At 31.4% G+C, this 23283-nt stretch overlaps 1 protein-coding gene across 1 annotated transcript in view; it reads left to right on the top strand.

Moving 5' to 3' along the window:
* LOC129972473 (metalloprotease TIKI1-like) overlaps positions 1-23283 on the top strand; it is a 166738-nt gene that overhangs the window by 106572 nt on the left and 36883 nt on the right. Inside the window, exon 8 of the mRNA XM_056086618.1 lies at positions 6926-7016. Within this exon, the coding sequence (XP_055942593.1) occupies positions 6926-7016 (91 nt within the window). The remainder of the gene's footprint in view (positions 1-6925; positions 7017-23283) is intronic.

The following is a 23283-nucleotide window of genomic DNA, read 5'->3' as shown; positions in this document are numbered from 1 at the left end:
TCTTTAAATTGTTATATTTTTATTGAATCGTAAAGTACACAGGATAGGTTTTGTATGAAATAAAACATAGGACAAATGGCTACCGTGGTTTTGAAGGCACATATGCACTCTTTTATCTAAATTGTCTATGAGCATTTTTCATAAATGTGGCTGAATTTTGTTGACGCAGCGTTGAATTTCCTCCTACAACGCACGCGTGCTTGTGGGCTTGTTAGTATAGACCTTTGACTTCAAATAACCCCATAAAAAGAAATCCAAGGGTGTTAAATCACATGATCTAGAAGGCCATATCTCAAATCTTCGAGTTGCGGCAGCCAGATTTTTATTATTTTTGAAACATTGTTCAATAAGAAAAACATGTTTTTCTATCGTGTAATGCTCCATTTTTACAAACTCTAAACTCTCAGCTGTCAAATGGGCATTTAATAGGGTTCCCAAAACTTTAATGCACGAATGATGCCAACTTCAAACCTTGCTTTAATTTGGTGACACCCTTTAGTATAACCAGACTGACACAGATAATACAGGTACTGTATTTATTCAAAATAGACCTCGCTATGAAGTTCTCATGTTTAGAACCCTCATAAGGAAGTATGTCCCGGCTAGATAACTATAAAAAAACCCTCCCTTCCTCCGATTTCTAGAACAAATGTTGAACGAGAGTGTTCATATTTACTTTACCGACACTGTAGCATCTCTGAGGGCATTTATATAGTTTCCAAGGATTCCATCCACTAATCACGTCTCGGAATTATTGTAGCTAATGATTGGTCTAGCATAAATTGGATGACTGCAGCGGGGCTTATACGGTAGGGTTTGTCCAAGAAGGTTTTGAATGAAAAAAAGTGCTGTGAGTTTTTTTTATACAAAAGTCCTATTTAATACAAAAAATATGTATATAACTTCCAATTTTGATTTTGAAATCTAATATGAATAATATATATACATCGATTGCGTAATGTAATTGGTTGATCTTCAATACGCCAAAATCGTATCAATAAAGTTAAGAAATAAAATAAGAATTCTTTGTAAATAATTCTAAAAATCCAGCGGGAGTGATCTCTCCATAACTTTCTCGCATACTTTTTAATAAACTTATCATGGCATTGGCGTTCAATAGGTACGAAGTATTAACTTTTCGAATTTATTTAACATTTTTACGGAATCTATCGTGTCATCGTTGGCGAGTTATTTGGCGATTAAACAATGGCATGGAATGAAAAGTATCCGAAAATCGAATTTGTGCTTTAGACGCGTTTTTCTCAACCGATTCGAACAAAGATTTGGCACAAGAATGCTTTTATAGTCACAAAAACCCGTACGAAATTTGATATATTTAAGTTATTGTGTTTTTGAAGTATCGCCTTTACATGTCTCTGAAAGTACAGATTGACAGACAATCAATCCGTTGTTGAGTTTCGCTGAAAATATGATAGGTGTCTACAGTATGGATATTAAATCTGTGTACCGAATTTTATCTATCTAGCTCCCTTCATTTTGTACTTATCGTGTTAACTTATGTCCTAACAGCCGGACTGACGAATTTCTTCTGAATAAATTGTATTCAAAATGTGTTGGAAATCTGCAAATTTGGTGTAATTGGCACCAAATGAAGCTCAAAGCGTTTGTGAATTATCTTTGTAATAGATGGGCAAATCTCGTCGAATTCGTCAAAATCTCGAATTCGAAATCTTTTAGCGATTACTATATTTTCTCTATACTAAGAATAGAAAGTTATGAATTTAAGTGAATCTTTGAAGTAGTTATTTAAAAATTTAAAATAAGCGACTGATTAATGAACATAAATTGGCCAAAAAATAATGGCTTCTATATTATTTCCCATGAGTAAAATTTTTACTTTAATTGCTCATTAATCAATTGATTTATTTAGAATTTCTATTGAAATTTGATGAATTCACTTTGGAGATTAAAAAAAAATGAAAAATCATAATGTTTTTTGTTCATTTAAATGTAATAATATTATTAAATATATCGTGTTCTGTATAAGGAATCAGAACATAATATGTTCAAAAATGATATTTTCACGTTCATTATTCATGAACCAATGATCAATTTTCAAGTAATTATTTTGTGAATTAGAACAACTGGCTTGAGACATCAACAAAAAACGACCAGTTTCTTATTATGTAATGTAAATGTAGGGGATCCGAACTCAAAAGTCTTCAGTGAAATTGTTCGTACATATCTTATTGCATAATATAAATTATAGTTACCAGTCAGTTAAAGAACATAATCTATTCAAAAGCGAGTCTTTTCACCCTAACTGTCCGTTAACCAATCATCGATTTTCGGTGAATTCTTACTGAATTTGAACATTTTGCTCTAGAGAGTCAATATTAATAAATAAAAAATATATATATATATAAAATATATAATCTAATTTCTTGTAATGTTTATTTAAATGTGATGAATCCGAGCTCAGAAATTTTCTTTAAACTTGTTTGCTTATATTTTGTTCTATATAACAAATTATAACTGCTCTTTACTAAAAGATTTAGAATATATAGTAAATGTTAAAAAAATAAAACTATGTATGCCCTTTATTTGTTCTTGCGATTTATAGTTTACGAAAATGCTTTAAACGAAACTGAAAAATAACAGCTCTATAAAGCAATATTTATATTTTATAGTAAACTTTCAAACAAAAGGGAATATAACTGCTCTTTACTAAAAGATTTATATTTTACTAAAAACTTTTAAACAAAAATGCAGTTATAACTATTTTTTTAAAAGGATTTATTGTTTTTAAAAATGCCTTTTTCACTAAATAGAACTTTAACTACTCTAAGTAGAAATCTGTAATTTAAAAAATTCTTTTAATTAAAATAAAACTATAACGGTTTTTTAAACTAAACTTTGCAGTTTATAAAAAAAAAAATTTCAAACAAAATGGAATTATAACTGCTTTTCTCTAAAAGATTTATAGATTATAATTCTTTTTTAACAAAATGGAACTATAATAACTTTTATTAAATGAATAAGAATTTAAAAAATTATTTTTTAGAAAATGGAATTATAACTGGTTCTTTGACGCAAGATTTATCATTTATAAAAAATTTCAAACAAACGGAATATAGCTACTTTTGACCACAAAATTTACAATAAATTCAATTTAATTTAACTAAATTAAATAACTTAAACAATAAAATTAATTCAATTAATAATGATTCCATTTGATATAAAATTTATTCCGTCGTATTAAACTTTTAAAAATTGCATTGAATTTGTATAAAATCATCCAAAATAGTTTGCTATTGGTAACAATTAAAAAGAAACTATCTTACAACAAATTACAAAAGGGAATACCGAAAGATAAACATTGCTAAACTAGGTAATACTGATAATAGACAGAATAAATTCTTAATCTGAATAGTTAAGCAAAAGAAAAACCATTTATGAATCATTTTTGTAGAAACAGCACTTGAAGAAACTCGTGATGCTTTGAATCGTAAAAGACTTACTTATTTACTGCGCATTTCTGGAAACGCATTTAAAATACAATTTCACTTATATAACTGAAACCAAATACAGAGGAATCACTCTTACCAATAATAATGAGATATCGTAAAGGCCACATATGAATTTTTTCCGTTCTTGAAATTATTAATTAAATGAACGTATTTTTCTCGAACTTTTTTTTTCATGTTTTGTAATCTGTAAAAAATGCGACTTATGAAATCCATCGCCTATATTTTTCGATGTAACAGCCATAGGCTTAGAATTTCTAATTTCGCTTTAATTTGGCTTACAATATCTTATTTCGTATAAATAAAATTAATTAAATATTGCACAAAATTTTGACGTTTTTTGCGAACATTTCCGAAAATATTGTTACTCGAAATAATTAAACGCCATTGTAAAATTTAAAAAAAAAAAAAAAAATCGTTTTTAATTTTATCAGCTTTATGCATTGGTGTAATATCTTCTTGAATTTTGTTAGTTTTCTTAATATATATATATATATATATATATATATATATATATATATATATATATATATATATATATATATATATTAGCTTGATCGTTTTTGTTGTTTGTTGATGTGTTACAAATTTGAAAACAAATCCATAGAGCAATTGACTATCTATACTTTCTGTACTGTTCGTCAACGGATTCTGAGACGATCACATTTCGACGACTCCATCTCATTAAGGGGTGAGACGTGGAACGATGAGTGCATTTCCGGTATTCCCTTTGACTTTAGATTCCCTTATTATTATTTTTTTTTCTATAGATACTAGTAAATGTAAACACCTCCTCCTTTCATCTTTCCTTTCACCCCTATTTTGAGGAATTAAACTCATCCTAACGCATGCGCAAAAGCATGGATGGTTTTACAATCCGTTGCTGAACAGTATGTAAATGGAATAACTCCAAAACACTCTTCCTTATATTCATGAATTTTGGTATGTGATCTTATGACTACAATTAAAGTTTTGTGACAAAATTTTGATTTTGATCGCTCAGACAAAAGGCTTCCAAAATAAATATTCGATACTTAGATACTTTTGTATTAAACACATCCTAGCGACGAATCACCAAAAACATCACTCGCTAACAGGGGCTTCCGTAATTATTATTTGCTGCTCGCCAATCCCTAAGAAACGTGCTGCGATTCTTTTGGTATTTCTACGTGATCCCACCTCGCTTCGCTGGTTTGCTGTGTAATTACGCATTTTTGTTAGTAATGAGAAATTATAAATATATTCATAAATATAAATTAATTTAAAACATTTCGGATTGCATGAATTGTAATGTGGCGAATTGTGATGAGCGAGGATAGAACCTGGGACCTTGTGTTCGAAGCCGAGTAACATGACCACGATACAAAAGCAATTGCTCGGGTAGCGTCGCTGTTAACTGCCTTATAAGCTATTCACTACAGTAACATTAATTTTTAATCAATTACTAAAAACTAAATTATCACTTTCTAAACTAAAAATTTTCTGGTTACAGAGATATATAAAGAGTGATTCAAAAGTCCATTAACACTTGAAAATTCAATGATTTCCAGAATAATGTAGCTAGAAAGATAAAAGCTGACACACATACTTTGAAATGACATGGGGTTTTATTGAAACCAAAGAAAAAGGGGGGAGAGCAAATAGATTGCTCTTTATATGATAACAAAAGCAATAACTAGCATAACAATTTATTCTTAGTAAAGACTATGTTCCTTATAATAAATGCTCAACATGTAGGCCGTCATTCGCCAAAAATACCTGTAATCGAGGGACAATGCATAGCACTGTACAGCATATCTATAGGTGTGGTGAAAAATTGCCATCGAATGCTGTCTTTTAGCATCTCTAATGAGATCGGACGATCGCGATAAGCCGCGTTCCAACGATCAGTGATTCTTTAGACGGGCACGCATTCCCTCTTGATCCTCTCTTGTGGTTTTCTGGGGTGCTTTGATGTTTGTCCAGTTTACCGAAAATTTGTCAGTAAACTAGACAGGCATCAAAGCACCCCAGGAAGCCGCAAGAGGAAAAAACCTGGGGAAAGCGTGCCTTATCTGAAGATGGACAGGTCGTAGGAACGCCGCTATAGACTTCCAACTTCAAGTAACCTCACAACCAACATCATACAGTGGTGTTTCTATGGCAGTTCTGGGATTCTCCGTAGCCCAAATTCTACAGTTGTGGGAGTTGATAGACCCATGGAATGTTAAATGGATTTCGTCGGTCCATAAGATGTTAGACAAACAACTGCCATCTTCCTCCATTTTTTGCATTATTTTTTTAAGTTTCATTAAAATCCCATTGAAGAAGTTTCTATGGCAGTTCTAGGATTCTCCGTAGCCCAAATTCTGCAGTTGTGGGAGTTGATAGACCCATGGAATGTTAAATGGATTTCGTCGGTCCATAAGATGTTAGACAAACAACTGCCATCTTCCTCCATTTTTTGCATTATTTTTTTAAGTTTCATTAAAATCACATTGAAGAAGTTTCTATGGCAGTTCTAGGATTCTCCGTAGCCCAAATTCTGCAGTTGTGGGAGTTGATAGACCCATGGAATGTTAAATGGACTTCGTCGGTCCATAAGATGTTAGACAAACAACTGCCATCTTCCTCCATTTTTTGCATTATTTTTTTAAGTTTCATTAAAATCCCATTGAAGAAGTTATTTCAAGCATGTGTGTCAATTTTTATCTCCTACATTTTTTTACTTAATTTATTCCGTGAATTATTGAATTTTCAAATGATAACGAATTTTTGAACTCCCCAATATGTAAATTTTAGGAAGAAAAAATGTATAATTCTAAAATATTTAAAAATCAAAATTAAATTTACTTCCTTTTCTCTTTTTTTTTATACGATGCATATCATCAACAATAGTTGACATTAACATTGAATAATCATCTAAAACAGTGCGTTTTAATAAGATTAATTTAATGTCAATCCATTTCGATGAATATCATATCATAAAAAAAGATACTATATCATTTTGGCGATACCATATATCGCAAAATATCATCTATTTATTGTATTATTTTAAATCATATTTGAGAAATAATGATAGCGGATTCGAAGTGATTAGCTATATTTCAAAATGGCGATGAAAATTGGCAATGCTTCTGTAGTTCAGAAACTTCTTCCCATATACAAAAGCATTTTAACGCATGTATTTTGTCATTCCAATTGGATATTCTTATGAATAAATCAACATTTGTTCATAATTTCATTTGTTCTAACTTCTCGTTTCTGTAACTTTTGATTTTTAATCGAAATTGTTCAACCTATGTTCGAGCTTTAGCCAAATAACTGACTTTGCGTCCACATACGTGTAATATAGATAGAAATAGTTGTTCCATAATTTATATAACTAATATTTGTTACTCTGTGTATATTCTAATGCCAAACTCGATATCTAACAAGCAGTTAACCATTTATTTCAGGCCATTTTTTGGGCAATGGCAGCGTGCTGGATTACATCCGAGACGGAGGTTACGAGGTGGAGCAGGTGTCCCTGGATGCCAAGATCAGGAAGTAAGCGAAATTTATTTCTCCTTTCTTACAAGTGATAGGGGAAAGACTGGCCAATAAAAAGAGGCCCGCGAAAGGAGCCGTTACCGCAACCTGTAAGGAATTACAAATAAGTTTTTAGTAAGTGTTTATTGATAGGTGTAAAATGCTTTCGGACCACCCGTGTTCGAGAAGATGTTGCGCTCGGAGTATTGCGAAACCATAATTAGCCTTTAACAACTAGCGAAAAACAATTTAATTGCGATGTTGTTGTTTTTTTAAATGAAGTTCGAATCTTCAAATAGACTCCCAAGACGATCTGCAGTTCATTTAATGGATTGGTTGCTTTTATCTTATAACTCTGGGTCTCACATAACATTGTTTTGTTCAAATTGTTTTTGAAATTATTGGTATATTCCGCTTTAAGTTCTTGTAATTCAGTTGTAGAACTGGTATATCTGACTTAAAGCAACAATTTTTATAATGAAATTTCACTATGTAGAAGTGAATTTAACTATCAATTCAACCTTATCGAAGCCTTTACGAATTTGTTAAAAAATTCCCACAAGAATTATTCTTAGTTTAGCGAGTTTTTCACAAAAATTAAGATGGCAGGAACAATTTTGAAAAGTGATTATTTTTACATTTTTTTCTCTAGATAGCTAGGTAGGCTTACTTATTGTCAACTAGTAAATAACTAAATGAGCTGATTTACAGTCAACTAGCAAATAGACTAGTAGTTCTTACTAGTAGTTCTCTATTACAGTTAATCAGTAAATGGCTAGATTAATTCATTTACAGTCAACCAGTAAATAAGTAAATGAGCTTTTTTACATCCAACTAGTAAATTGCTAAATGAACTTACTTACAGTTAATTAGTAAATAGCTAAATAAGCTTACTTACAGCCAAATCGTAAATTTCTAAATGAAATTACAGTCAACTAATAAATGAGAGTAACTAGCAAAAGCTGAACTTACTTAAAGTTAGCCAGTAAATAGCTAGAAGAGATGTCTTACAATCATTTAGTAAATAGATGAACTTGCTGTCAAATGCTAAATAGCTAAATTAGTTTATTTACAATCAACCAATAAAGAGCTAAATAAGCTTACTGACAATCAAATGGTTAATTGCTAAATGAGCTTTCAGTTAATTAGCAAATAACTAAATGAATTTGCTTCCAATCCACTAGTGAATAACTTTTAATAATGAATTAATACTTTCACATTTTTAATAAATCAGTAAATATCACATACTATTAAGGATATTGCTAAACAATCATTTCTATTCTATGCATAACATAAAATTTTACTACTACGTTACTACTTTAAGATCCTATTAAATTTAAAAGCCTTAGCATGATCTGAAAATTCAATTGAAGCTCTAAAAATTGTCGGCATAGCAGATACAAGAATTCATTCAAAAGCACTGGCATAGCAAAAAGGTTTAGTTGTTCCTAGCACGAGGCTTATGGACATCGGCAGCTTTCGATATTTTGAGGCCCTATTCAATGCATGCCGTGAATGCCCTTTATTGATCAATTTATTCTTATGCCATTAGTTCAATAAGATGGTCAGTTTGGTTTCATATTTTAGCTCATTTTTTTTAACATGTTAATGATTTATTTTAGATTAAAATTTTTTGTTAACCTTGTGTATATGTGTTTGTTTTTATTTGTCTATTAAAACTCCAGACCGCTCGATATCCACGTTTGTAACAATATTATTGAAGCTTATGTTCGATTTTACAAATATTCTAATAATAAAGTGACCTCGATGAAGCCTGTTGAAATTTGACAAATTATTCTCCGCAGAGTGTTAACGTTGTCCTAATATTTTTGCAATAATTTTTCTCATCTGTTTTTTTTTTTTTTTCTAAATAAAATAATAATTTTTTTTTTACTCAACTTTCTGCTCCCTTCATCAAACAAGTTGACATTAAACGTAGCTGCACCTAGTTGAAAATTCTAAACTGCTTAAGGTATGCAGCAATTTTTTACAAATTTAGGAAATGAAATAGGAAAATGAAAAGTATTTGAATCGATTTGCTTGCTGCCTCCTCCTCAATCTAGCGGCTCTAGGCAGCTGCCTAGTTGAAAATTCTCCACTGTTTAAAACCCACAACAAATATCAAAGTAGTACTAAATTTGTTTCCGTATGATAGCATTTATGGGGAATAAGCGGAAAAGAAAATTTTACGCAATCTGAATTTTAGTCCGAATTTCTTAGGTAGATTCCTATAGGAAGGTTACCTATTGCAATGGTTCTCATGACAAAGTTTAGGGGCAATTTCTTCAGTTCTTCACCGATCATGGTCCCAAGAACCCAAATATATATATATGTTACCGTTAAAGTATATAATGCAGTTATTTCACAGAATACATAGTTATTCCATGAAATAACTGATCGTGTCCGTTAAAGTGTGTAATATGTTATTAATTTGACACTTTAACTAGTTATTCTATGAAATAACTAGGTATTCTATAAATTAACTAATGAGAGACAGTTAAAGTGTAAAATAAACAATTTATCTAAAATGAAATTAAACTAATGACAGACAATTAAAATGAAAAAGAAGCAATTTATCTAATTTATGCAGCGTATAAATGGTATTTACGGAAACGTACCATAAAATCATTTGTTACAACAAGGATTACTAAAATGACACTTGGAATTACAAAGAACATTATTTCTAAAACAAAAACATTTTTTATTTCTAAAACAAACAAACAAAAACATAAGTGCAGTAGGGGTGGAAGGTAAATGTATTTGTCGTGCGAGATATATGATATAGATTATTTTGCACTTTAACGGGCTGCAGATCGTTATTCTATGAAATTACTGGTTAAACCATGAATTACAAGAGAGTTTTGCACTTTAACGGACACGATCAGTTATTTCATGGAATAACTAGGTATTCTATAAAATAACGGATTTCATACTTTAACGGTAACATATATATATATATATATATATATATATATATATGCAATGAGTATAACAATTTGCTCATGTTATCTTGTGAACAGTATAACAAGAGTAATTTTGTTTGGATTTTAACTGACTTAGAATATATTGTTATGTAAAAATCTCGGACGAGTTTGAAAATGGTCCATCTAGCTCAAAGGGGACGAAAAGGCTAGGGGGTTGAAATTTTCATTTCGCAATATCTTTCTTATAACAAACAACTTCTGTACTTGAAGTTTTTCGATAGCTGCACTATCTTATAAGTTAGGGGCTGAAAACTGATTTCCATGCCGTAATTTTGACTGTTTCTAATATCAACAATTTATGTTGCCAGCTAATAGCTCAGATGTAAAAGAATCTACCTTTGCTTTCCAGCATGTCGAGAGGAATTGTTTTTATCTGATGTCACTGCCGAAACATAAAAATATCAATCTGTGTCTTCTCTTTATAACATTTAAATTTAATAACAGAACAAAACTTATTGCAAAATAATTTTACATAAAAAAATTGCTAAAAATATTATTCACTTTTGAAAATATAAGAAAATATAATATTTTGATATCTGTATCTAATTTATATCAAACATTATTGAAATTCTGTATGAAATATTTACTTTTATTAATTGAAATTTTTTCATCCTACATGTCCTATATTATGGGTCAAAGGTCTTATTTAGATCCCGGTCCTGCTATTTATTGCATTCATTAGTCTTTAAGAAAAAAAAAAAAATACTGCGCTGTCATTCGATCAAAAAATTCGAGACTTCATTCAATTCTCGTGACCAAATTCCACCGAGGAACCTTCGTGTACGCGGGTTTGGGTGCACATTAAATCCGTCCCGGCCAAACGTCCTCCCGCGGGTATGATGTGATGTGGAGGGGGGGGGGCAGCTCAGGTGTCGTCCTCGACATCTGATTGCGGTTCAAAATTACTAGGTCCGTCCCAAAATAGCCCTAGTGTTGCTTTAAGATGGGGCGTTAATATAACTAAACTAAAATAAACTTAATTCAATTCCAACCTGTTGCCTTTTGCCAACCTTTTAACCTTTTAAAGTAAGAAAAAAATATAGTGTTCTGTTTTCTCCTCATATTTTATACAAAACGCTGAAAATAATTCTTTTTCGGTCTAACAGTCAGTCAAATGCTTCCTAAAAGTTGCCATCTAGACCGAATTACGACAATCTACTCACTTCCGGTCACTTCAGGTCCTTGATAGCAGGCACAAAAAAAAGTTAACGACTACATAATCTAAATACATTTTAAAGGACATTCCATTTAACAAGCGACAAGGACTTCACAATAGAAATCAAATCTTTTCTTCCCCGCCGACCACCCTCTGAATGCACAATAGCACGCCAGAACAACACAAAGCCATAAACTCCATGATTGATGTAATTCACTTTCGGTTTCATTACTCCATTGGCGTGTGAGCTTTGAAAAGACGAAATCGTTTTATTATCTCACCATTGAAAGTTCAATGACCCTAACTTATAGATACCATTACGAGTTGCTTTGATGTTGCTGTTGAGCATCCGATTCAAACGCGACCGCCAATAAAAGTACGCTATGTAAAACGTTCGAGGAGGATGTCCAAGAAGACGACTATAAAACGGGAGGGACATCAACGCAATATCTTAAAAGAAGATCACCTCGTTCTATTTTTACTGCCCTTTTTCTTTTTCATTTCCGAAGATTCACAGTCTTGAGGAGTTTCCCACGTTAAATTCCCATCAATTGTCAGGTGCCGATCGCATACCAGAGGGGTAGGTCTAAAGAAGTGATTCTGGAGCGTACGGACTCTTTGACTCGGAAGCAGTGTTACCAACCCTTGCTAGGGCCTCGTCCAGGAACTGTAGGGACACAAAAGATGTCAGTGATCGCACCGCAGATAGGGATCTGGGCGCCATTTTATAGAGACGCTTTGTTGGTGGCCTACCCACCACCCACGTCTGAAGTCTTTTTTAAGCTCTCTTCACAAAGATAGAGGAGAAGTTGCAGCATTCTCCAGATGATAACTATCCACTTCAGCAAGCGATATTTCGGTAGTTAATCATTTATACAACAAACTCAGTTTCTTTTTTACTAGAGTTCAAGATACTGGAGGGTGCTTGGAATGATAACAACGGTGATAAATTTTGATGCAGATTGTTCCACTAAGCACCGTATTGTTGAAACCCTTTGACGGAGGACACTGTATAGCGGCGAAAAGCTATCAAGTTTCTCTTTCTCTTTGCCGTTTTGTCTGTTCTTAACAAAATGCAAAATTCTCATGGATTGAATCCTATTATGTCCTTCAGACCATGCATATTTTGACCTCTCATAGCAAATAAAGGTTTAATCGAATAATTCTACGAAAAGCTGTCATAGTATCTATCTTAAACAGTTGTGACTTTCTTGTATTTTGGGTCGATATGAAAGCAGCTGTTTGCATAATTATTTGATTAATCTGTAGTTGCAATTGATAGTGTTAGAGGTTGTGACTTCTGTATCTTCAAAATACACACAAATCATGCATTTGTTTTGAAGATTTGTCAATGGATCGTTAGCTGAATTCCTATTGGAAGGGATTTTCATTACGTCACAGCCAGATGAAAAACGTAAATACATATTGCCTTACTTTGTACTAGGATGTATTGCTGTTTTTAGGCCTGCAAGATTGATTAATTAATGGATTCCAAAATTAAATACAGCAGATCATATAAACATGAAGTAATATTTTTTTTTTTTTAAATACAGATTCTCAGCCTCTAAATAAATTTTTTGGTCAGCTTGTATCATACTATTTATTCCGAATGCCATTACATAAAATATCTGAAATACAGAAATAATAAAACTGATTTTTTTTCTTTCCAAAGCAAATTATCAATTATAGAAACTAATATTTTTTTATTGTTTATCTTTTATCTGAAGTGAAATTTCTTCCTTTTTAACACATATATTTAAAATTATTCTTTACGAATAGGATACGTTTTATTGCCTTTTCAATATAAAAACTTTAGTGGGATTTTATTGCGAGAGAAAAAAAAAATGTTTCTTATCAATAAGTCAGAAAGTTATCCTTGCACTATTCTGCTTTTCTTCTATACAACGAAGATAATGCGATAAATTAACCTTAATTATTTTAATTATTAGTCAACTGAATGAGTTTAGTATTGACTCACAATTTCGAAAAGTTTATTTGAAATGTTTTTCGATTGCAATTTTAAAAATTGTAATCATGGTTTGAAACATCTAAATCAAGATTTCAGTATGATTATTTTAAATTAAGATTAGCTTTTTTTTTTTTTTTTTTTTTTCTAGTTTGTACAATTCAAAAAGAAAAAAAAATATCCCATACTGCAAAGTAGACCGTATTAGAAATTTTATCTTCTTTTCAGCTAATTTTGAATATTTAAACATTGGTTCATAACATATCAATTCCGAATTTTTTTATATTTCCTGCATCTTTTGTATTTAAAAGATTTTTTTTTTCTAAAGGAATTTTAATCAGGAAATGATATTTTTAATGAAAATTTCCTTTTTAAATTGTTAGTTTAAAATTAAACATTTTAGTTAGTGCATTCCTATTAGCGTTTCTGAAATAATTTTATGTGATAGAAATTTGCTATGAAATATTAATTCAAAAAATAAAAGTTTAATTAATTAATTAAACTAAAAAAACTAAGATCAAAATTATTTTTAAAACTATCAAAATTAAATAATGTTAATCAACTAGTTAGTTAATTTTTCTTCCGCATCCCAAACACTGTTTTATAAAAAAAATATAGTTTTACACTCTTATATAAAAATTTAAAAGAATATGGAGTTAAGAAGTCTGGCTTTATTGAATTTCAAATCAAAAAGCCGAATGATAATATTACTAAAACTGAATGAGTACAATTATAATTGCACACTAAAAAAATTTTTCCAATTTTTAAATCTTATCAAGAGCAATATTTTTTTTAATTTAAGAAAAGAATGAAAGTGTGTAGAATTATCCATGGGACGTTACTAAAAAAGCGTCCCAACTAAAACTAAAAAAAAAAAAAAAAAAAAAAATTACCCTATTGCACCAATTAAGACGCGTGGTGTTGTCATTTAAATAAAAAACCCTGTCCGTAAGGGTTTTACATTTTTAAAACCCAGAAATCGGTTAAGATAGGTAAATACGTTAAAAAGTCAATTTTCTGCGAAATTATGAAAGTTTTTTATTTAATATTCTTAACATTTGAACATTTATTATAAAACCGTTTTAATTTTATTTCTAAGTATATTTTTTGGGAAATTAAATTGATTTCTACGTATGCATTTACATTTAACATTTGCATACATTTAACGGTATTTTATACATACATTTTAATGGTATTTTACATCTTTATGTGCAAAATATCTTAAGCTGTGAATTTTCTCAAATTCTAATCCTTGAATAGAATTTTCTTAAACAAAAATCTGATAAATTAAAATCTAATGCATATTTTTGTTCAAATTTGACATAATTATTTCCCAATATGTTTTGCAGTTTCTGGGCTAAAGATTAAATAATCTAATCATTTAGATTTATTTTATAGTTTTTTTTAGTGCTTCATAGAGTGAAAACGATTGTAAATTTTTCGTGTTATTTATCAGTCGAATCCCAATCTTTAAAGTGTGAATGAAAATACAACTTATTTTTCACTTCCAAGTCTAGAAAATATATTTCTTAAGCTATCTGCTATATATATATATATATATATATATATATCTCTTTTGTTTTGTTTTTAAACTTTTTTTTCTCCAAATTTTAAGAAAACTTTTGCCTCTTAATTGGTATATTTTAATTTTATACATGTTTTTCGAAATATTTTTTATGCATACAAAATTATAACTGTTTTTAAACGTTTTTCAAGAAAGATCCTCCCAAACGTAGTTACATACTTTTATATAATAAGGAATACAGAAAAAAAAAATCCCTTTAGTTTCATCTAAACTCATTACATTTCTAAACGAATGCATTGAATAATTTTATACCTTAGAAGCATTCCTACACTGCACCATCTTTCGAATGCCAAACTGTGAATTAACTACAAGAAACCGACACTGCCACCAGCGTGAATTCTAAGGGCCTGACCTAGCAAAATTTTTTTATCTTAATCTCTTCTTAAAATTCCTCCTGACATCGTTTGAATCCCTCATTAGCGCGAGACAGAACCCACATCGGCATCATTCAGATCTCAACCTTATCTGCTTTTGATTCAATGGCGAAAAATGCAAAAAAAAAAAAAAAAAAAAAAAAAAAATCTATCTGTCAGAGCGACCACCTTGTTAGAAAGTGACGAATGGGAAAAGAGGAATTTCACACTTTTCCCGCGACCCCCAATTAGCAGCTGAAACTATCCCTTTGGCCCGACTGCTCCTTTGGGGGGTCATCAGTTACGGATCAACCCTCCTCTCTTTCGGTCTCGCAACCTGTCAAAGGAACAGAACACTTTTTTCCATTCCCGTGTCGCACCCCCAGATTATTCACGCAGTTGCCTGCAGCATATCACTGTCGGAAACAAAGAAAAGGAGTAATTTATTTTATTTAGTCAAGATGCCTTGGCAATGTTTAGCATCTTGAAATGAAGGGGATACATTGTATTTCTTAACTAGAAATGGAAGGCTTTTATTTAATTCGTATTTCGAAGCAATCGAGAAAGTTGATCTTAAAATTAGAGAACGGTTGGTATTTAAAGATAAAACTTATCATTAACACTTATATCACTCTATTTACTTATATCATTCTTTTTCTGTGACAAAAAAAAAAAAGTTTAAACTAGAAATTTGATCTGGCAAGGATAAAATTAGAATTTTCTAAAGAATTATTTTAATGCCAAATGTTATTTAAAATTTCCAATGGAAAAATGTCTGGTATCCTTACATTTTTTTTTTTTTTTTTTTTTGAAAAAAAAAAGTTTTAGATTTTTGTTTCTGCAATTTCAAATGTTTTTTTTTTTTTTTTTTTTTTTTTTCATTTTCATTTTCTTGTATACGAAATATAGAGAAAGCACAGCAATCGTCATCTTGAGATTTTGAAGAATTTCTATACTTCGTACCATCCTGAATCCGAATTGATATGATCTGGACATTTTGGCATGATAACAGTAATCCATTTGTGAACACGCTAGTTCTAAAACATTTAGAGCTAGTCACCTAAAATTTGGTTTATGGAATAAAGGCCAAATTTGTAAATCTCTGTTAAATTTTGAATGAAATCCATTCACAGAAAGTTTGTCTGTCTGGCTGTTCGATTACAATTAGTGGGATAACTTCAAAACACAACAGTTAGACAGATACAATTTGGTACAATGGAGTGATAAAGTTTAGTAACTAGAACATATATACTTACCAAATTTTAACCCAACTATGCCGAACGGCTGATCGTTTATCACTCTGTACTTTCTTTTGTACACATGTAAATGTAATGACTTAAATCAAGGAAATTCGTTACCAAATTGTAACCCAGATATGCCAAACGGCCGACCGTTTATCAGTCTGTACTTTTATTCGTACACATGTAAATGTAATGACTTAAATCAAGGGAATTCGTTGAAATTCGTTACCAAATTGTTTGTTGTTTGTTTGTTTGTTTCTTATGGCACTTGCCACTGACAAGCCCACTGTTACGAAGACAGCGATTTAAGCCTGAGGGGGAACGTCTCTTATTTTTTATAGCAGCGCCAACTAGGGCCAAGAGTACGACTTTGCCACTCACGCATCACTCATTCGCTTGCACAACCCCTTTTTACAGGAGGGCACATTCACACATCTCACAGATAGAACAACAGAAGAACAACCATGCCCAAACCGGGACTCGAACCCGGGACGCCCAGATCACGGGGAAGACGCGCTACCCCTATGCCAGGACGCCGGCGTTACCAAATTGTAACCCAGATATGCCAAACGGCCGACCATTTATCAGTCTGTACTTTCTTTCATACACATGCAAATGTAATGACTTAAATCAAGGAAATTCGTTACGTTACCTTGTGACTACAACGTAGTTTTGTGCCAAAATTTTGGTACCAATCGTCTGGCAAAAAGGCATCCAAAATAAATATTTTTGCAATACACTCAGTAAAAATGCTAGACTCACTCCAGAGTTCTATATTCCTGTCACTCTATTTATTTATATCATTCAAAATATTTGTGAATTTATCCGATATCAACACTTTTATGCTGAAGAAAAAGGATAAGATTGTTATTAAAGAATATGAGAGAATGTTTCTAAGGGGGGAAAAAACACTCAATTGTTTTTACTTTCTCATGTACGTTATATAAAGAAAATATAGTACACTTCGAAAAATTCGAACTCGAGATTTTGTGGAATCTCCACGTTTCCGACCTTCCTCAGTTCGAAAACCACATTCTTGGAAAATGTCCGTCTGTCTGTCTATGACAAAGATAACTCGAAAACGCTTTGAGCTAGACGGTTGAAATGTGGAATACGGTAATTTCACCAAATTTGAAATTTTCTGTCAAATCTTGTGTAAAATCTATGCAAAGCAAATTGTCTGTCCGGCTGTTCGAATATAAGTTGACACGATAACTATAAAACGAAGAGAACTAGATAGATAAGATTCGGTACACACATTCGGCATCTATAATGCAGACATCTGCCGAATTTTTAACCAAATACAATAACTGTTTGACTGTCTGTCTGTACTTTCAGAAACGTGAAAACACGATAATTCAAAAATGCAATGATTTAAATATATCATATTTGATATGGGATTTTGTGACTCCATTGCAGTCTTGTGTCAAATTTTTGTTTCAATTGATTGAGGAAATCTATCTGAAGCGCAAATTCGAATTGCGGATAGTATTAAAACATGCCAGGGATTTATCGCCAAAAACTTCGCCAAGAATGGATAACATGATAGATTCATTAAAAGTGCTGAATTCACACCAAAAGTTAATATTTTGTAACTATTGTACACCAGTGCCATGCAAAAACCATTGTTGCCACTCATTTTATATTTCGCACTTCCTGTTGTCTTTTCTAATTATGTAACTTGTTATTCAGCTAGCGATACTGGCAACGGAAGAAAAATTAGTGTAGAATTTCATCCATGTTTACGTTTTTTTGATATAGTTCCTGTACATAATGTAAAATAAATAGTTTATAGATAAAAGATCGTCTTCAGTCACAACAACCCTTCTCTGGCACGACTAATTTCTTAGAGAATATAGGAGAAAGCTTTCGGGAGGCCACTTCCTTTAATTTAACTCTCTTCAGAGTTTTGAATGGTTAATTTTTTAATCAATTTTCATTCGCTTCAAGTTATAAAAAATTTCTGAAATTTCACATGAATATATTTTTCTAAGGACATAACTATATTTGAATATTTTCAGACCTTAATTATAAGTTGATGTCCATTAATTTCAATCAAATTTTAATTCTTTCCTATAGGTACTGTCTACGACAGAAATTGAAAAAAATTATTGCAAGATCCCTTAATATTTATAATTAGACACCTTGTTCGCTTGAAATGTTGACTTTCCTAGATGTTAAACTCTTAATATGGAATGCATTTATTTAATATTTATCTTGTTACTTAATAGGACAAAAAAAGTAAGAAGAATTTAATAGCATATTAATTTGTAGATTGCTACAAATTACTACGCGCGCAAATTAAAAAGTGTACTATATTAAGAAATCAAAGCAAAAGTCAAAATTTTACTTCAGAGTTAAAGGCTAAAAATAAGCAAGTTTTTAAATTTATTTTTAATACTAGTAAAAGCACGCAATTGAATGGACTGATGAAAATCCATTTGGATTTCACTTTAAAGGTAAAAACATAAATTATTGTAACGTTTTTGTTTTAAATTAAAAAAAAACACTTAATAAAATTGAAGAAACAATTATATAGAAATGAAATCGGCATAAGTTTGGGGATAAAGTAAGAAAAGCAAGAATCCTTTTAGTGGCATAATATTTTTGAAGGATACAGCTGAAAGACAAAAAAATTGTTTAACTTTTGATAACATATTTTAATTAATTTTTGAACTTTCAAAATTTCACAGTGACTTTTTTTTTTTAACTTGAAGAGCATATGTGATAAATTTTTCCAGATCGGACAATAACTAAATTTTATATAAAAGGTATAAAACGAACATTCATTTTCATATATGTAGATAATGGATATTGAAATACATTGAAAGCTAAAATGTAGAAAATGAGAAGAAAAAAAATGAAATTCGCTTTCATCAGTGTAAAATTAGTAGATAATGGATTAGTGTTTTATTAGTGTAGTAAAATTGCAATATATCTTTTATTTTCTCAGAAATTTAAAGATATAAAAAAATCGTATAAACTTGAAATTTGCAGACATTGTTTAAGCAAAAGCTTTTAAATGGGAAGGAAGAGTTGTTGTTTATAATGGCACTTGCCATGGACAAGCTCGCTGACGAAGTCGGTGATTTTAAGCCGAGGGAGCATCTCTTGTTTTTAGTAGCGCCAACTAGGGCCAAGAGTACGTCTTAGCTACTCACACATGACATTCGCTTGCACAACCCCTTTTTACGGGGGGGGGGGGCACATTCACACATCTCACAGATAGAATAGGAAGAACAACATGCCCGAACCGGGACTCGAACCCAGGATACCCAGGTCACGGGGAAGACGCTCTACCCCTATGCCAGGATGCCGGCAGGAAGAGTATTTAGCTCAAATAGTGCTCTGTTCATTAAACGTATTCTATAATTCTTCAAAGTAGTACTGTTTGTTTATTAATATAACGTATTTATTTATTGAAAATATTGCTTCTAAAAATAGATAAAAAGGTGTTAAATATAATTATTATCAAACTATGAAATAAATTATCTTGTTTTCTCAAAAAATTATTAATTATTATTTTTAAAAATTATTTCATATTCAATTTTTTTTCTTTACTCAAATTTTATGATGATTCAAAATTTTATTCTGGACGTAGTATCAACCTCAAATGAGCCAAGTTCCATTCTGTTTATTTTTAAAGAAAACATTCCGGCATTCAATGTCCACAGAGCCATGAAGTTTGTTTTCCCACCCAACCCAAAGTTAAAACGATTCTTTTTGTCCTCTTCCTCTATGTATTGTGGTTTTAAGGATTTGTCATGCCATTCTCCCACCATGTCAGCGGCTAACCTCTTTCGCTTGGCAAATACATCAAGCAGCCGATTCCTTTTTAACCACCTCAAGTCCACTCTGACGGGAGCATCCTCCTGCCTGTGTGTGGGCAAGACGCCTCCTGGTGTTCGGACTCCACCTTCCGCGGTTGACTTCCCTTTCATCCGGGGTGGAACAAAGCAAGAACTCAATCCTCTTGATGGCAAGGGAGGATGTGCACCTTCTGTCGTAAAGGAAGAAGCAGATTGGTGACAAGAGATGGACCATATGGTCTCCCGGCAGTAATAGGTTTTCCGAAAAGCCAAAGAAAGAAGTGATTATTTTTTTACCCTCCTTGCCACCCTTGGAGCTGTCAGACGACAAAGGATGTAACAACAACAAAAAAAAAGCTTTGTATTTGGTTCTTGTTCTTTGGGGATTTGTCTTCGAAAAATGTTGATTGCATAGAAATAATATAAAGCTTATCCTTTTACATTGCATATATTTTTATTTGGTAAATGCTGGAAAAATATGGTCACACGATTAGCAACTACTATTATATTTTTGCAATGTTTAACTGAGTGTTAGTGGGTGAACTACTGTCAAAATATATAAATGCAGAAAAAAAGAGACCACAATATTGGTAACTACCGCTACAATTTTAAATGTCTAACGGAGTGTTAGAGAGTGAATTACTATCCAACTATACAAATGCTAGAAAAAAATGGCAAATAATTGGCAACTACTACTGCATTTTTGAAATATCTAACTGAATACTAGTGGGTGTAGTAACCAAATATGTCCAAATCTGCAATCTTGAATTATATTTAAACATTAGAAAAATATGATCAGTTAGGCAACTATGATTTTATTTTTGGAATGTCTGACTGAACGCTGTTGCTAATTAACTACTGCTTTATTTTTCGAAAGACCAACTGAATGCTATTGCTAAGCAACTACTACTTTATTTTGGGAATGACCAACTGAATCTATTGCTAAGCAACTACTGCTTTATTTTTGGAATGTCCAACTGAATGCTATTGCTAAGCAACTACTGCTTTATTTTTGGATGGCCAACTGAATGGTATTGCTGAGCAACTACTGCTTTATTTTTGGAATGATCAACTAAATTCTATTGTTAAGCAACTACTGCTTTATTTTTGGAATAACCAACTGAGTGTTATTACATGAATTGCTATCAAAATACATAATACCAAAAATCCAAATGACTAATTGAGTAGCAAAATATAACCAAATAAAACTATAACACTTCCCTGCATACTATTCTCTAATATACTTTCACAATATATTAACAATCATTTATATAATGTCATGTTCGATTGCATACTAACAGACAAACCTATAAATAAATCAGTCATTCGACGATTTTAATCCAAATTTTGTCACAAATCAACAATTAGGTGATAAAAATATCAAATGCCACCTCACAGCATTTTTTTTTTTTTTTTTTTTTTTAAATTTCATACATAAATGTGACACCGTCCACTTGTAATAATAGCGTTACAAGAACAATTTGCCAGCCAATAAATCTGAAAAATTGTTTTTGAATAATTTGAACAACCAGCTTTAAAAGCTAGTGTGTGACTTCTGGTAAATATCTAAAACATATATATAGTCTTCTAGCTTAGAAAACATGTCGAACTTAGTGCCAAACGAACAATTTTCGCAGGGAAGCTACGTGACATTATTTCATTGCAAAGAAAAGTGTAAAAAAACAAAAAAAAACATATCGGTTGTAGTTGGATATTTGTGTTAAGCATGTTCCATATAAAACAACTTGCAAAGAATGGTTTTGGCTATTTAAAAATTTTGATTTGGTTTCATATGTAGCAATGCACAGGGCATTAACTGTTGCTACCCAATCAAACTATCAATGAAGAACAATATAAGCAACAGTTGGTCAATGTGAACGGAGCTGTAAAAAAAGAAGGGTTGAGAATATGGCGAAAGACATGACAAGGTTATTTTCTAAGTCGACAATGCTCGTCCAAGTATTGTCAGACCAATAAAAGAAACTTGGCAATGCCTTCGCTGGGATGTTTTGCTCCACTCTACATATTCGCTAGATATTGCTCCTTCAGACTACTATTTGTTTCACTTTATGTAAAGTATCCTTTCTGGAGTGATATCAAAAATTTCACACAGAATCGCTTGATGGACGGATTACATCTAAATAACCAAACTTTTATCTTCACGGAATTCATAGTATTATCGGAAAGAAAAATGAATGTTGCAGTTTCTAAACGGGAAACACTTTGAATAAATCAATCTTTATTTTTAATTTTAAGAAAACGCCCTTTTTAATCTTAAAATGACTGATTATATAATAATAATTGTCATATTCACGAATACATGGATCTACAGACAAATTTTCCGTAAGTGGTTTTCTTATATATTGGCATACTACAGTTATCGATATCGATTTGGTTTAAAATGAAACTTATCTTACAGCAGAACATTTATAGTAAAACTTTATGTCCCATTTCTCTCACCTTGTTAGTTTCTTTTTTGAATTACTGTTTTTGTATGAATACAGATGGACAGAAATATAGATTGCAGTTTGAATAAATTAATCTAAAACAGACATTTCAAAAACGATTTCTTCTTATTGAGAAAGAATTAAAATGTTGATAAACAAAGAAATTCTTCTGACGAATATAATATTTTCTCTTTGTAAATCTAGTATATGAGGAAGTAAGAAATCAGATCCGAAAGGTTAAAGTGTTTTCAGTGTTTTCTTCAGAAGGGCATTAGATGTGATTATGAAGGCATTTAGTAATAAATAATGAACAATTTCTCATTCTTTCCCACACAAAAAGTAATTAATCAGAAACGTAGTTGTTGCAGATCCCTTTTGGCCTCTGTAAAAGGCAGGTGCAGTTGGCAGCGCGGTTTTAAGTCTGGAGTACTGACGCGTTAACCTTAACCCTCTATTCCTCCCCAGATCGTTATGATGTAGTGCCGGGTAAAAGGGTCGAGGACTTTGCGATCTGAGGGGCACTCGCTACAGAATAATATCATCTTCAATCGAAGTAAATAATATAATTTGATTATAATTGTTATTTGTTTTCTTGATGTTACTTTTGCGCCTATAATTTCTATACGATTATCCAAATTTTCATTTCCAAGGCTGTTTAAAACAGGTTAAATTTGTACTAATCACTTTTTTGGGGGGAGGGGAGTGAGATGGTACAATATTACATTTATTGCCATTTGAAACAGA

This window comes from Argiope bruennichi, chromosome 6, assembly GCF_947563725.1.
Source record: "Argiope bruennichi chromosome 6, qqArgBrue1.1, whole genome shotgun sequence".
In the NCBI taxonomy this organism is placed as follows: domain Eukaryota; kingdom Metazoa; phylum Arthropoda; class Arachnida; order Araneae; family Araneidae; genus Argiope; species Argiope bruennichi.
The sequence above is the reverse complement of the archived record's forward strand: the minus strand, read 5'-3'. Positions and strand labels throughout refer to the sequence as shown.